At 40.9% G+C, this 16,198-nt stretch overlaps 1 protein-coding gene across 3 annotated transcripts in view; it reads right to left on the bottom strand.

The window, feature by feature from the left end:
- KNTC1 (kinetochore associated 1) overlaps positions 1 to 16,198 on the bottom strand; it is a 99,450-nt gene that overhangs the window by 68,050 nt on the left and 15,202 nt on the right. For all 3 annotated transcript variants that reach the window (XM_019038686.4, XM_055358253.2, XM_055358254.2), the window contains exons 7-18: positions 15,697 to 15,731; positions 15,067 to 15,177; positions 13,065 to 13,158; positions 12,660 to 12,712; positions 11,494 to 11,609; positions 11,050 to 11,104; positions 9,156 to 9,254; positions 7,660 to 7,703; positions 7,499 to 7,564; positions 7,326 to 7,401; positions 1,529 to 1,654; positions 1,349 to 1,438 (exon numbers count right to left, since the gene is read on the bottom strand). In XM_019038686.4, the coding sequence (XP_018894231.2) occupies positions 1,349 to 1,438; positions 1,529 to 1,654; positions 7,326 to 7,401; positions 7,499 to 7,564; positions 7,660 to 7,703; positions 9,156 to 9,254; positions 11,050 to 11,104; positions 11,494 to 11,609; positions 12,660 to 12,712; positions 13,065 to 13,158; positions 15,067 to 15,177; positions 15,697 to 15,731 (965 nt within the window). The remainder of the gene's footprint in view (positions 1 to 1,348; positions 1,439 to 1,528; positions 1,655 to 7,325; positions 7,402 to 7,498; positions 7,565 to 7,659; positions 7,704 to 9,155; positions 9,255 to 11,049; positions 11,105 to 11,493; positions 11,610 to 12,659; positions 12,713 to 13,064; positions 13,159 to 15,066; positions 15,178 to 15,696; positions 15,732 to 16,198) is intronic.

The following is a 16,198-nucleotide window of genomic DNA, read 5'->3' as shown; positions in this document are numbered from 1 at the left end:
GAAGCCAGACATTAAGGAGACATATATGATTCCATTTATTTGAACCGTTCAGAATAGGCAAATCTAGAGAGACAGGAGGTAAATTAGTGGTTTCCTGAAGCTAGGGGACTGGGGGAAATGGGGAATGACTATTAATGGCATACAGGTTTTGTTTTCTTTTGTTTTTTGATAAAAGTCTCACTCTGTTGCCCAGGCTGCAGTGGCGCAGTTTTGGCTCACCGCAACCTCTGCCTACCAGGTTCAAGCAATTCTCCTGCCTCAGCCTGCCAAGTAGCTGGAACTACAGGAGTGCACCACCACACCCAGCTCATTTTTATATTTTTAGTAGAGATGGGGTTTCACCATATTGGCCAGGCTGGTGTTGAACTCCTGACCTCAGGTGACCCACTCACCTCTGCCTCCCTAAGTACTGGGATTACAGGCATGAGACACCTCACCCAGACATTTAAGAGTTTTATCTTTTAATTTAATATTTTTTCTTTTTCTTTTGAGACGGAGTCTTGCTCTGTCGCCAGGCTGAAGTGCAGTGGCGTGATCTCAGCTCACTGCAACCTCCGCCTCCCAGGTTCAAGCAATTCTCCTGCCTCAGCATCCCAAGCAGTTGAGACTACAGGTGCGCGCCACCACACCCGGCTAATTTTTGTATTTTTAGTAGAGACAACATGAGGTCTCACCATATTGGCCAGGCTGGTCTTCAACTCCTGACCTCAGGTGATCCACCCGCCTTGGCCTCCCAAAGTGCTGGGATTACAGGAGTAAGCCACCGCACATAGCCTTAATTTTATTTTTTGAGACAAAGTCTTGCTCTGTCACCCAGGCTGAAGAGCAGTGGCACAATTTCAGCTCACTGCAACCTCCGCCTCCCGGATTCCAGTGATTCTTGTGCCTCAGCCTCCCTAATAGATGGAACTACAGGCACGTGCCACCACGCCCAACTAATTTTTATATTTTTAGTAGAGACGGAGTTTCACCATGTTGGCCAGGCTGGTCTCCAGCTCCTGACCTCAGGTGATCCACCCACCTCAGCCTCACAAATTGCTGGGATTAAGGCGTGAGCCACCACGTCCGGTCTGGGATAGAGGTTCTTTTGGGGAGATTTAAAAGTTCTAAAATTGACAATAATGATGCTTGCACAACTCAAGGAATATATTAAAAACCACTGAACTGTACTTTAAATAGGTGAATTGTATAGGATGTGAATTATCTCCATTAAGCTATTATAAAAACTTTTTTATTAATAATACACATAGCGGATAGGAGGAAAAAATATATTTGAGGCAGGATTATGAGAGATTAAAGCAAATTCTCCCCTGTCCCAAAAAAACAAAATACAAAAAAACGAACCTACCCTGGTTTTGGCATAATTCAGCATCTCTTGAGTGGTTTCATAGGTTATCCACTGAGCTTTCAGGCAGTAATTCACCACAAATTCATCATCCTGTTTCACAAATGCCAGACACAGTAAGGCAACCTAATGTTGATCAACACGTCAATCTAAATACTGTAGTATGTGACAAGAAAAACATACCTGGATTTTATGTAGATTTTCCTTAGCGTCTTCTACAAGTTGTTGCCATTCGGTCTGTTCACTGGCATCCACAGAACTCAATGCCAGTTTCTCCAATATATGATTTGACTTGACCTTGTAAACAAGCTGTAATATAAACACGCCACATCAAGCAATTTGAAGTACAATAATACCTGCGGATGGCTTATTCTCAGAGTAAGCTGAGTGAAACAAACTACTTCAAAAAGGTGAATCCTCATGCGCTCCAGGAATGAGATTTAAAGAAAGTAACATTCAGATATCTGAGAGGTGAACCAGATTATTAGCAGGTATGGGAACCATTTCTGTTGAGTCCTTACTAAACGTGTCAAGCAGTACACTTACTAAGAGCTTTATATGAGCTAAGATATGGAATCTAAATATCCATCAACAGATAAGTGAATAAATAAAATGTGGTATATTTGCACAGTAAAATATTGTTCAGTCTAGAAGCTAAGTGTAGTGCCAGCCTGCTCAGGAGGCCAAGGCAGGACAACCATTTGAGCCCAGGAGTTTGAGCCCAGCCTCGGCAACATGGTAAGACCCTATTTAAAAAAAAAAAAAAACAAAGAGGGAAAATTTGTCATTTGCAACAACACAGATAAACCTGAAGGACATTATGGTGAGATAAGTCAGACACAATAAAAAAAAAAAAACACTATATGATCTCACTTACATGTGAAATCTTAAAATAGTCAAACTCATAAAAGTAGAGAGTAGAGGCCGGGCACGGTGGCTCACGCCCGTAATCCCAGCACTTTGGGAGGCTGAGGCAGGAGGATTATTTGAGGTCAGGAGTTCGATACCAGCCTGGCCAATATGGTTTCTACTAAAAATACAAAACTTAGCAGTGCATGTTAGTGGGCGCCTGCAATCCCAGCTACCTGGGAGGCTGAGGCAGGAGAATCCTTGAACCCGGGAGGTGGAGCTTGCAGTGAGCAGAGATTGTGCCACTGCACAACAGAGCAAGACTCCATCTCAAAAAAAAAAAAAAAAAAAAAAAAGTAGAGAGTAGAATGGTGACAACTAGAGCCCAGGGGACGGGGTGGGGGGATACAGAGGTGTCAGAGATGTTTCAAGGCTGCAAAGCTTCAGTTAGAAGGAAGAATGAGTTTCAGAGGTCTATGATGACTGTAGTTAGTAATGTATATTTCAAAATTGCTAAAAGAGCCAGGCGTGGTGGCGCACACCTGTAATCCTTGCATTTTGGGAGGCCGAGGCAGGTGGATTACCTGAGCTCAGAAGTTCAAGACCAGCTTGAGCAATACGGCGAAACCCCGTCTCTACTAAAAATACAAAAAATTAGCCAGGCGTGGTGGCGCGCATCTGTAATCCTAGCTACTCGGGAGGCTGAGGGACGAGAATCACACGAACCTGGGAGGTGGAGGTTGTAGTGAGCCAAAATCGCGCCACTGCACCCCAGTTTGGGAGACAAAACAACACTCTATCTCAAAAAAAAAAAAAAATTGCTAAAAGAGTAGGTTTTAAATGTTCTCACCACAAAAAAAGATAAGTGAGGTGATAGTTATGTTAATTAGCTTGATTTAATCATTGCACAATGTAAATGTATAAAATCACCACATTGCACATCGAAAGTATATACAATCATTCTTGTTTTTCTTTTTATTTATTTTTATGAGACAGAGTCTCGCTCTGTCACCCAGGCTGGAGTGCAGTAGCGGGATCTCGGCTCACTGCAACCTCTGCCTCCCGGGTTCAAGCGATTCTCTTGCCTCCACCTCCCAAGTAGCTAGGACTACAGGTGCCTGCCACCACACCAGGATAATTTTTTGTATTTTTAGTAGAGACGGAGTTTCATCGTGTTAGCCAGGATGGTCTCGATCTCCTGACCTTGTGATCTGCCTGCCTTGGCCTCCCAAGGTGCTGGGATTACAGGCGTGAGCCACTGCGCCCGGCCCTTCTTTTTTATTTTTGAGACAGAGTCTTGCTCTGTCACCCAGGCTGGAGTGCAGTAAGTGTAATCTCAGCTCACTGCAACCTCCGCCTTCTGATTCAAGCGATTCATCTGCCTCAGCCTCCCGAGTAACTGGGACAACAGGCATCCACTGCCATGCCCAGCTAATATTTGTATTTTTAGTACAGACAGCGTTTTGCTATGTGGGCCAGGCTGGTCTTAAACTCCTGGCCTCAAGTAATCCACCCACCTTGGCCTCCCAAAGTGTGGGATTACAAAGGTGGCCACTGCACCCGGCCAAGTATATACGATTATTTATCAACCGAAGAAAGATATTTATATGAATTGTCTTTTTAAATTATCATAACCTAAGAAGTAAACGTTTACATGTCATCATGACACTATGGGGTAAGTACTAATATCCCCATTTTACAAACAAGAAAACTGAGACCCAAGAAAGGTTAAGTAACGTGTCTGAAATTATGCAGTCCAAAAGTTGCAGAGTCGATTTTGTTTGTCTGCTTAGAGACAAGATCTCGCTCTGTCACTCGGGCTAAAATGCAGCGGTGTAATCATAGCTCACTGCAGCCTGGAACTCCCGGGCTCAAGCAATTCTCTTGCCTCAACATCTCAAGTAGCTGGGACTACAGGCACACACCACCACGCCCACCCAGCTCATGAAACAGGTTTTTAAAGACAACCAATTTTCTAAGTCTACTAAAAGTTCTTTAAAGGTTAGAGTTACAAATACTCAAATTTCAGGTTCTGTTTCCTATGGACACAATACCAACTTTGACAGGGACTCTCTGGTTCTGAAAACTATAAATGATAACAAAGAGTAGTTTAATTCATGAATATTCCCCTCATTTCTTTCACAGATTTTCTGTTTTGGTTTGATTTTTTTGCTCCACTGTCTCTTTTTAAACATTACTTCTAAAATCTTTCAGATGTTCAAAAAAGTAATAATGTAAATTATAAATACTATAATAATAATGTACTCATCACCTTTAGCTTAAAAAATAAAGCAGATGTTACCAATAGTTTCAGATCCCACTGTTGTCTTTCCAAATACATCATCCTCTTCCTCCCAACCAGAAGTATACATTATTCTTGTGTTTAGTACTAATTCCATTAATTACTTTGTCTCTTAACTTGTATACATTTCTAAACAATACACAGAATTATTCTTGCTGGGTATGGTGGCTCATGCCTGTAATCCCAGCACTTTGGGAGGCTGAGAAGGGAGGATCACTTGAGGTCAGGAGTTTAAGACCAGCCTGGGCAACATAGCAAGACCCTGTCTTTACAAAATATATATAAAAATAAATATATATTTTTCGGCCAGGCATGGTGGCTCATGCCTGTAATCCCAGCACCTTGGGAGGCTAAGGCAGGTGGATCACTTGCAGTCACGAGTTCGAGACCAGCCTGGCCAACATGGTGAAACCCCTCCTCTACAAAAAATACAAATATATATATATATATATTTTTTTTTTTAAGGAAGTATTCTGTATGTTTAAAACCGTTATATTTTTTAAAACAAGCACATGAGTAGCAAGCACCCACTTAGTAAATATTAATTCTTTAACCAACTACAGTAAGGCTTTCTCTCTTATTACTTCCCCAAAAACTGACTTTTCAAGGATTATCATGACCTAATTGCTGTATCCTCCAGATGTCTTTCAGCTTTTATACTTGATCTTCTCTGTAGTAGTTGAAACTGCTGATCACTCCCTAGTACATTTAAAACTTACTGCTTCCTTGGCTTCCATAATCATACATTCTTACAGTTTTTCTCCCTTATTTCTTCCCAAATATGTGTACAGCCCTTCCTCCTCCATCCCTCATATGCTATTGCCCCCACATCACATCCTCAGATGTCTTTTCACTCTCTGCATTTGCTGGAGTCATCTGAGCCATTACACTGGTGTCTCCGACCCTTAGAAGCAGTGTAGGCCACTCCTCAACTTCCCACTAGACATCTCTATTTCACCAGACCCCTCACATCCATTTTTTTTTTTTTAATTTAGAGATGAGAGGCTCACTATGATGCCCAGGCTGGGGTGCAGTGGCTATTAACAGGCCAATCTTATTGCAGTATAGCCTCAAACACCTGACCTCAAGGAATCTTCCTCCCTCAGCCTCCCGAGCAGCTAGGACTACCAGCATGCACGACTGTGCTCAGCTCACATCCAATTTTCATAAAGCAGAACTTTTCATCTTTTATCCCTAAACTGCTCTTCCACACATATTCCTCATTTCAGGTCATGCCATCGTCACCCAATGTGTATGCTTAGCCAGAGTAAAGCAAGTCAACCTCAAGTCCCCTGCCCTTCCTTCCATTTGATCACTAAGTCCTGCTGATTCCACCCACTATATTCCTCTTTTTTTTTTTTTTTTTCCTGAGACAGAGTCTTGCTGTGTTGCCCAGGATAGAATGCAGTGGTGTGATCTTGGCTCACTGTAACCTCCACCTCCTGGGTTCAAGTGATTCTCCTGCTTCAGCCTCCCGAGTAGGTGTGACTACAGGCATGTGCCACCACATCTGGCTAATTTTTGTATTGTTAGTACAGTATTTTTAGGTTTCACCATATTGCCCAGGCTGGTCTTGAACTCCTGACCTCAGGTTATCTGCCCGTCTCAGTCTCCCAAAGTGCTGGAATTAAAGGAGTGAGCCACTGCACCTGGCCTATATTCCTCTCTTATCAGCCTTCTCTCTCACCTGTATCTGTACTTCATTGCCCTGGTTCAGGTCTCCTAGAGAAAAGTACTTAGTTCCAATGTATTTACCCTTCTCCAAATTCTTCGTCTTTCTAAAATGACAACCTAATCAAGATACTCTCCTGCTTAAAACTGTCAGCAGGTTCCTATCACCTGCAAAATCAAATCTCACTCCTGGCCAGAAGTGGTGGCTTAGGACTGTAATCTCAAAACTTTGGGAGGCCAAGGTAGACAGATCTCTTAAGCCCAGGAGTTCAAGACCAGCCTGGGCAACATGGAAAACCTTGTCTCTACAAAAAATTTAAAAATTAGTTGGGCATGGTGGTATGCAACTATAGTCCCAGCCACTTGGGAAGCTGAAGCAGGAGGATCACTTGAGCCTGGGAGGTCAAGGCTGCGGTAAGCTGTGATCGCCCCACCGTACTCCAGCCTGGGTGACAGAGGCCCCTACTTCTGCATCATCATCATCTTCTTTTACTCTGCTGCCCATATAACCTACATTCTAGTCCCACCTAATCAGCAGGAGTTCCTGAAGCATCACAAGTCCCCCTCATTCTATCCATGCTGACCTTGTACCCAGAATCCCTTCCCCTCCCTGGTCTGTCCGGAACACCTTCAAGACCTGACCTGAGGCCAGGTGCAGTGGCTCACACCTGTAATCCCAGCACTTTGGGAGAACAAGACAGGCAGATCACGAGGAGGTTAGGAGTTCAAGGCCAGCCTCGCCAACATGGTGAAACCCCATCTTTACTAAAAATACAAAAATTAACCGGGCATGGTGATGCATGCCTGTAATCCCAGCTACTCGGGAGGCTGAGGCAGGAGAATCGCTTGAACCCAGGAGGCGGAGGTTGCAGTGAGCTGAGATCGTACCACTGCACTCCAGCCTGGGCAACAGAGTAAGACTCCATCTCAAGAAAAAAGAAAAAAAAAAGACCTGACCTGAAAACGACCTCCTCAGTAACATCTTTATGCCCAACTATGGGTCACTCTTTCCTCTGAATCTCTAATCAACTTCAGTCATATCGTAATTACAGCCTTAATCACACTAAATTCCAATTATATATTACATGTCTGTCCCCTCAGCCTCTAGCCCATGACGAAATGCTTGTTTGGTGAACAAATGAATACATGAATGATTACCTCAACATCTAGTCCAAACTGAATGGCAAAACTCTCAGCTTCAGCAAATCTGTGTTTGTGAAGTAACCGACTCAATCTGTTAAGTTGGAAAAGAAATTTTGTTAAATGCTTATTAGTCAGGGAATTTAAGTTATTCACTAAAGGATAAAGCTTAAAAAAAAATGAGAAGTTACCTGTTTTCTGGTAAAGCTTCTGTAAGACATCTGAGTACTAACACAGAGACTGAGTCTTCAGACAATCTAGAAAAAATTTTAACTATAAATGCGCTTGTCTTTTAATATTAATACGTAAAATTTAACATAGCTATTACTTAACACGATAAAACATGACCTACTTTGGATCATTTTTGCAAACTCCTTCTAAAAGGTATATGGTATCCTACAATAACAAAAAAACATGATTAAAATTCCAATATAAGAGCAATGCATTTTATAATTACTAGAGTAACTACTGGTTCAGGCATGAATTATCCATCAATGGACTTTAAAACAACTGGGTATCCCATAAATACCAACTATGTACCCACAAAAATTTAAGGAAAAAAAAAAACACTGGGAAAAAATGGCTAGGAAATATAAATCCCATGGACTCAAAATAGTATCACACAGGTTACTTTCTATTAAGGGAAAAACACTTTACAAATGGGGAAATCTGACAGAACTGCCTTAACCAAATGATCACATTTAAAATCACCCATAACAGGACAAATGGATACCATGAGCCTCTTAACGTGATGTGGTTAGAAAACAATATTACCTGTGCAGTATTTGTGCCAAAAAAGCTTAACATGAATCTAATCATGATGAAACAATCACATCCAAATAGAGAAACAGTCTACAAAACCACAGGGTGGCGACTCTTCAAAACTGTCAATGTCTTAAAAGACAAAAAATGGACCAGATGCAATGGCTCACACATGTAATCCTAACAATTTGGGGAGGTGAGCCAGGAAGCTCACTTGAGCTCAGGAGCTTGAGTCTAGCCCAGGAAACATAGTGAGACCCCCTCTCTACAAAAAATGTAAAAATTAGCCAGGCCTGGTGGTGCACACCTGTAGTCCCAGCTACTCAGGAGGCTGAAGCAGGAGGACCACTTGAGCCCAGGAGTTGGAGGCTGTAGTGAGCTATGATTGAGCGACTGTACTACAACTTGGGCAACAGAGCAAGACCCTGTCTCGACAACAACAACAACAAAAACACATAGAGAACTAAATTTGATGAGTGATTCTTGATTAGATCATAAGAAAAAAAAATAGCTTTAAAGTAATTGGCCCAATTGGTAAAATTTAAATCTAGAAGAGTTTATAATAAATAGTACTGTATTTACGTTACATTTTCTGAGTATGATAATTGCATTGTAGAAGAATGCCCTTATTTTTAGGAGATACCTGCTGAAGATTTAGGCGTGACAGCATGATGTCTACAAGTAATTTCCAAAATGTGGAAAACTACAGTGTGTGTGTAAAAAGAAATTAAACAAATGTGGTAAAATATTTTAAAAATATGTAAATTAGTTACATAAATATGTAACAGCAATAGTCTCCATCTCCCTTATCATCTATACTTCCTGTAGAGACACAAGAAAGAAGAATAAGCAGATGACTGATGTTTTGACTTTTTTTTTAATATGATGACTAACCTTAGACTATCAAGTAAGTATATTTGAGGATCTCTATTAATAAATATAGTTATAAACCTGAAATTTATCCAGGTTTCCACTAGGTTCCACTAATGCTTAGCTTAATTATTAAGGCTTTTAATGATCCCTGATTAGATACTGGATAAAGAAAAAAGTAGTTAAAAGAATACTTTAAAATGCAAATAAACTTACTGTGCTAATTCCTGTTTGGACCAGAGAAGAAACACTAGATACTTCCAAAGAATATAGTATTTCCATTGTAGGTAATGAATAAACCATGAGGTTTTTCATCTAAGAAAAATAGCACAGCAATTAATTTAGCAGATCAATTTAAACATGCAAGTACAAAACAGCACTTCACAATTAAGAGCAGATTAAAACACATGGGAGCAGCTGGGCGTGGTGGCTCATGCCTATAATCCCAGCACTTTGGGAGGCTGAGGCAGGCGGATTGCCTGAGCTCAGGAGTTCGAGACCAGCCTGGGCAACACAGTGAAACCCCGTCTACTAAAATACAAAAAATTAGCCTGGTGTGGCGGTGTGCATCTGTAATCACAGCTACTGGGATAATCACAGCTACTGGGGAGGCTGAGGCAGAAGAATCTCTGGAACCCAGGAGACGGAGGTTGCAGTGAGCCGAGATTGCGCCACTGCACTCCAGCCTGGGCAACAGAGCGACACTGTCTCAAAAAATAAAAATAAATAAAAAACAAAAAACCAAAAACACATGGGAGCACTTTGGGAGGCCGAGGCGGGCAGATCACTTGAGGTCAGGAGTTGGAGACTAGCCTAGCCAACATGGTGAAACCCCGTGTCTACTAAAAATACCAAAATAATTAGCTGGAACATAGTGGTGCACATCTGTAATCTCAGCTACTTGGGAGGCTGAGGCAGAATTGCTTGAACCTGGGAGGAAGAGGTTGTGATGAGTCGAGATTGCACCACTACACACACTCCTGTCTGGGTGAAAGAGTGAGACTGTCTCTAAATAAATAAATAAATAAAACACACAGTACAAAGCTAAATGCAAAAAATAAGCATTTATAAGTAAGTCTGTTACCGTATGACTTATTTTATTTTACTTTTTTTGAGATGGAGTTTCGCTTTTGTTGCCCAGGCTGGAGTACACTGGTGCACTCTCAGCTTACCGCAACCTCTGCCTCCCAGGTTCCAGCTATTCTCCTGTCTCAGCTTCTCGAGTAACTGGGATTACAGGTGCACGCCACCACGCCCGGCTAATTTTTGTATTTTTAGTAGAGACTGGGTTTCACCATGTTGTCCAGACTGTCTCAAACTCCTGACCTCAGGTGATCCACCTGCCTTGGCCTCCCAAAGTGCTAGGATTACAGGTGTGAGCCAACGCACCCAGCTTGTTACTATATGATTTAAATGTTACATATGAAATGATGTTCTACCCCATATTCCAACTCTGTTGAATGAAAATCCATACATATACCTGAAGTCCATTCTACAGTTTGTATTTAAGGTGAAATGTAATTCCTCAGTGCCAGAACTACGTAAGAGTCACTCTAATAAACACTTTCCTGGGCCGGGCGCAGTGGCTCACACCTGTAATCCCAGCACTACGGGAGGCCGAGAGGCAGGCAAATCACCAGGTCAGGAGATAGAGACCGGCCTGGCCAAAATGGTGAAACCCCGTCTCTACTAAAAGTACAAAAATTAGCTGGGTGTGGTGGCAGGCACCTGTAATCCCAGCTACTTGGGAGGCTGAGGCAGGAGAATCGTTTGAACCCAGGGGGTGGGGAGTTGCAGTGAGCCAAGATTGTGCCATAGCACTACAGCCCAGGGGACAGGGTAAGATCCCATCTCAAAAAAAAATAATAATAAAATAAAATAAACACTTTCCTATGGGCATTTTTGGTTCCTGAAGTGCTCCATTTAAAATATGGAGTCAAGATTTATAGCTTTTTACTTTAAAAAGAGTTCTGCAGGTTTATTTCTGATTGTCAAGTTTCTGTGTGAACTAAGAGCTAATATGCTGTACTATTTAACATCTACTTTTGTATTCACTAATGCTTTTTCTAACACATAATATAGGCAAGCACAAAATAAAATTTTCCAATACCTTCTTATTAGCTGAAGCTGTCAGAGCTATTAATTTGAGATTTGTAATTCCTTGCCTAAAAGAGAAAAGAAGCTTTAAATAATTCAAGTAAACTTTTACACAATAAAAACATACAATATTATCTATTGATTAAAAAAGTAGGCTTTGCCAATTACAAGATATAAACTAAATTAAAGTAACACTCTTCCATAAAAAATAAAATGTAATAGACACTGTATTCCATTTCTGCACGTTTATGCCCAGACTGACAGTTTCTAACAAAATGACTTGGAAGTTCATATTGCCTAACTGTTCCCAGTGAATTTTGCAAACGGTCTTTACTCTGTCAGACTGTTTCACAGTGTTGTTTAGAATGTAAAACATAATAAATGACCTGAACAAAACCAGACAAGATACCTGGTACTAACAGAAGTGAAATGACTACTAGCCATAGTCATAACATACCACGTGACTGATGAAGGAGCGTCTGCTTCTGTAGTAAGAAGAAACTCTTCTACGTGAAGAGAGGGCCAGTTCCATACAGCAGTTAGAGTGTAAATATCCCATAAACTCAGCACGTTCTGCAATAGAGACATTTCATTTACATGTCTTTTTTTTTTTGAGACAGAGTTTTGCTCTTGTCGCCCAGGCTGGAGTGCAATGGTGCGATCTCGGCTCACTGCAACCTCCACCTCCCAGGTTCAAGCGATTCTCCTGCCTCAGATTCCCGAGTAGCTGGGATTACAGGCGCCCACCACCACGCCCAGCTAATTTTTTGTATTTTTGTATTTTTTGTATTTTTAGTAGGCTAGCCACCACGCCTAGCCTACATGTCTTCTTTTTTTTTTTTTTTTTTGAGACGGAGTCTCGCTCTGTCGCCCAGGCTGGAGTGCAGTGGCGCGATCTCGGCTCACTGCAAGCTCCGCCTCCCGGGTTCACGCCATTCTCCTGCCTCAGCCTCCCGAGTAGCTGGGACTACAGGCGCCCGCCACCACGCCCGGCTAATTTTTAGTATTTTTAGTAGAGACGGGGTTTCACCGTGTTAGCCAGGATGGTCTCGATCTCCTGACCTCGTGATCCACCCGCCTCGGCCTCCCAAAGTGCTGGGATTACAGGCGTGAGCCACCGCGCCCGGCCCATGTCTTCTTAATGATTAAAAATTTACATTTCAGGCCAGGCGCAGTGGCTCACACCTGTAATCCCAGCACTTTGGGAGGCCAAGGTGGGTGGATCACCTGGGGTCAGGAGTTCGAGACCAGCCTGGCCAACACGGTGAAACCCCGTCTCTACTAAAAATACAAAAAATTAGCCGGGCGTGGTGGTGGGCGCCTGTAATCCCAGCTACTTGGGAGGCTGAGGCAGGAGAATCGCTTGAACCCGGGAGGTGGAGGTTGCAGTGAGCCGAGATCGCACCATTGCACTCCAGCCTGGGCAACAAGAGCGAAACTCTATCTCAAAAAAAAAAAAAAAAATTTACATTTCAGGATCAACTTTTTGGTACATATACTGAAAAAAAGCACAGTACACAAGATAGTTATCCACCCTAGCTAAAACCCTTGCCTTTGTAAGTCTGACATTTTTGTTGTAAAACATATCAAGTAAAAACATTGAAGGAGAAACAAGAAACATACATCAGTATCAAGAACAAAAAGTAGATTGTCTATCAGCTGGAACTTCTTTGCACCTACAAAAGAGAAAATAAGATGTCTCAGGATTTTATTTCAATATTTCATATATCTAAATAAAAAACTAACATATTCACAGAAAGGCAGAACTACATAATTACTAGGTCCCATTTTCCTTTATTCCTGCCTCTATTTCTGTTAGGTGATTACTAAAATGTAAAACCTCCCAAAATGAAGAGTAACAACTGTAACATGTCAAGAACTGTTCTGTATGTGAACAACCATCAAGCTATTCTGGCTTGTTTCAAAGAGTGGTAGGGTAAAATGACCCATATGTCAGTCTAAGTACACTGACATAAAAATTAAAACTCACTAATAATTGTCTAAAGTAGTTTCATTAACTTATTTTACCTTTAATAATCTCTGCATCAATAAGGTTCTTAACTGTCATTCCTTTCTTGGAAGAATCTGGTTCCCATTTTGAGAATGCACAATTACCGGTTCCCTGGAAAAATGAACACAGTACTTCAAATGCAAATTTCATTCTTAGACCTGAGCCTTCCTCAAAGTAGAAACATGTAAGTTTTATAGGTTACTAATTTTAAAATATATTTACATATTCTAACTTAACTAGGTTTCATCTTCCAGTTCCTCTCTTGGTTTCTGAAGAGAATGAAAAAAACAGTGTACTATTGGAATTCATGGTTATTACAATTTTTTTTTTTTTTTCAATTTGAGACAGGGTCTCACTCCATTGCCCAGGCTGGAGGGCAGTGATCATGGCTCACTGCAGCCTCAAACTCCTGGGCTCAAGCGATCCTCCCACCTCAGCCTCCCCAGTAGCTGGGACTACAGGTGAGCATCACCACACCCGGCTAATTTACTATTTGTTGTAGAGACAGGGTCTCCCTATGTTGCTGAGACTGGTCTCAACCTCCTGGGCGCAAGCAATCCTCCCACCTCAGCCTCTCAAAGTGTTGGGATTACAGGCATGAGCCACCATGCCAGCCTTCACATAAATATTTAATGAGCGTATTTAGGCAACTAGCACTAAAGACATGCAGTGAACTTTTAAGACCTCTTCCAGGATTATGATTAAAATATAGTCTTTGATAAGTATTTTCATTAAAATACCACAGATATTTGGAAAAAAAATTTATAAATATTAATTTTAAATTCTTTGAAACCCTGGTGAAATGTTAAATTAGATATGCTCAATGTGGAAATATGACTGCTTCTTTTCTCTCTTTTTTGTTTCTTCTCTTTTTAAAGACAGGATCTCACTGTGTTGCCAGGCTGCAGTGAAGTGGCGTGATCACAGGTGTGATCAGAGCTACCGCAGCCTGATACTCCTGGGCTCACGCAATTCTTCTGCCTCAGCTTCCCAAGTAGCTGGGACCATAGGAGCATGCCATGACACGCAGCTGACTACTTCTTAATATATAAATTTGGCAAGTAAAAATGTTGTAAACGTTGTAATTATACTGAGTTTCTGCCTATTCTTTGAATATAACATTAGGTATTTTCCCCCAAAATTCAAAGAAATTATGATCAGGGTTACTGGAAGTGACATACCAATAATGAAATGTTACTTTTTACATGTAACATGAGATATAAGACATTATACGGCAATGTATACATGCCAATGGTTGTGAATGAATTGTGCTTTTCTACATGCATCCTTGTCCACGTTCCCATTTCACTAATAACAAAACTTGCAAGTAGCCTAGCTAGCCAAGACTAAGAATAACGTAGAATCACTTAGGAGGCAGGCATTACATCAAAGACACTTTACTCTTTAGGACCATTCTCTAACACTAACGTTCTTAAATTGAATTATTTCAAGATTCAACCGATCTGTGAAGCTGGATGGGCAAAAAATTTACATCTTTATTTTCACTAATCTCCATCTGAAACAGAATTTCTTTCACTTATGAATGTAGGCCACAAAAACCCCAAAAAACAAAAAGCAGTAGAATCAGCAGTCCCTGTGAGTATGTCACCAGTAGTAATTACACTTCCTATTAGAAAAACTATGATGACCATAATTTTGAAGTAGTGGTGTGTAAATATTTATTTCAAGACAGCCGCAATAATGTGCTGTTTTTCCATTAGTGACAAAGTCACAGGTACTGTAACAATGGAATTTTTTGGTTTTGTTTTCTATCGTTTTTGTCTGCTCTCATAATTGAAAAAAATGCTGTACTTCAGGTAAAGACTAGGGAAAGTAAAGATGCAATATTTTTTCCAAAACAGAAATTTATTTATTGAGTTATTTTTAATTACCTGAATTTTATAATTTCCTTGTTTCGGTTATATGTTACAAATTATTTTGCAATTTAACCAAAACAAAAACATTTTTCTGAGAAAATGCTTTAGGCAACAAAAAACAAAACTTTATAAAAACAATTACCCCAATTATCACAGGAACTTCACTTGCTAAATCTCCAGCCACAAGACTGAGACAACCAAGAGTATGATAATTTTCAGTAGAAATAAAACTGGACTTGATTTGTCCTTGTAACTGCAAAATTAAAAACAACAACGTCATATATATAATACATATTTACGCTCCATAAAATCACTAAAATCAGTTGATATCAATCAGTTATAAATTTTTTTTTTTTTTTGGAGACAGAGTTTTGCTCTTGTTGCCCAGGCTAGGGTGCAATGGCGCAATCTCGGCTCACCACAACCTTTGCCTCCCGAGTTCAAGTAATTCCCTGCCTCAGCCTCCTGAGTAGCTGGGAGTACAGGCATGCGCCACCACCCCCCGGCTAATTTTGTATTTTTTAGTAGAGATGGGGTTTCTCCAGTTGGTCAGGCTGGTCTCAAACTCCGGACCTCAGGTGATCCGCCCCCTCGGCCTCCCAAAGTGCTGGGATTACGGGCATAAATGTATTTTTAAATAGAAATGTTATTAAAATATATCATAATAATTTCTAAAATATCAAGAAGTAGACCAATTATATACAGAAACATTCTACTACATTTATATTAAATGTAATTTTTTTAAGAGGACAATATGGATTTATTTTCTTACCTTTTTTGCTGTAGTGAAGTCTACATTCTCAATTGCTGCATTAAAAAAGAAAGCAGGCTAAATGTATAGTATTAATCTATAAAATAATACAAGTCACCTGTTTTGTGTCAAGGTGAAATTAAATACAATCTAGTTCAAAGAACACTGGTGAGAATCAAGTTTTGCCCCTGACCAAAATACGCTAACTGTGACATGTTAGATTCAGGGCACCAGCCAGTACCTCTCCATACCTACCCTTACCACCTCTCTTCCTACTAAGGGGATCTTCTCCCTACTCCAACTCTCCTGTGCTTCTCACTGTTTGGAATAGCTCTTACTTTTCTAGCTCCATCATGAAGCTATGGAAAACAAATCTTCAATTTTGTCATATACCCAAGACATAGCACAGGCCTGGCAAGTCAGTATTTTAAAAATATCACTTAGGCCGGGCACAGTGGCTCATGCCTACAATCCCAGCACTTTGGGAGGCCGAGACGGGCAAATCACTTGACGTGAGGAGTTC

This window comes from Gorilla gorilla, chromosome 10 (assembly GCF_029281585.2).
Source record: "Gorilla gorilla gorilla isolate KB3781 chromosome 10, NHGRI_mGorGor1-v2.1_pri, whole genome shotgun sequence".
Lineage (NCBI taxonomy): Eukaryota > Metazoa > Chordata > Mammalia > Primates > Hominidae > Gorilla > Gorilla gorilla.
This window is presented reverse-complemented; position numbering and strand designations above follow the sequence as displayed.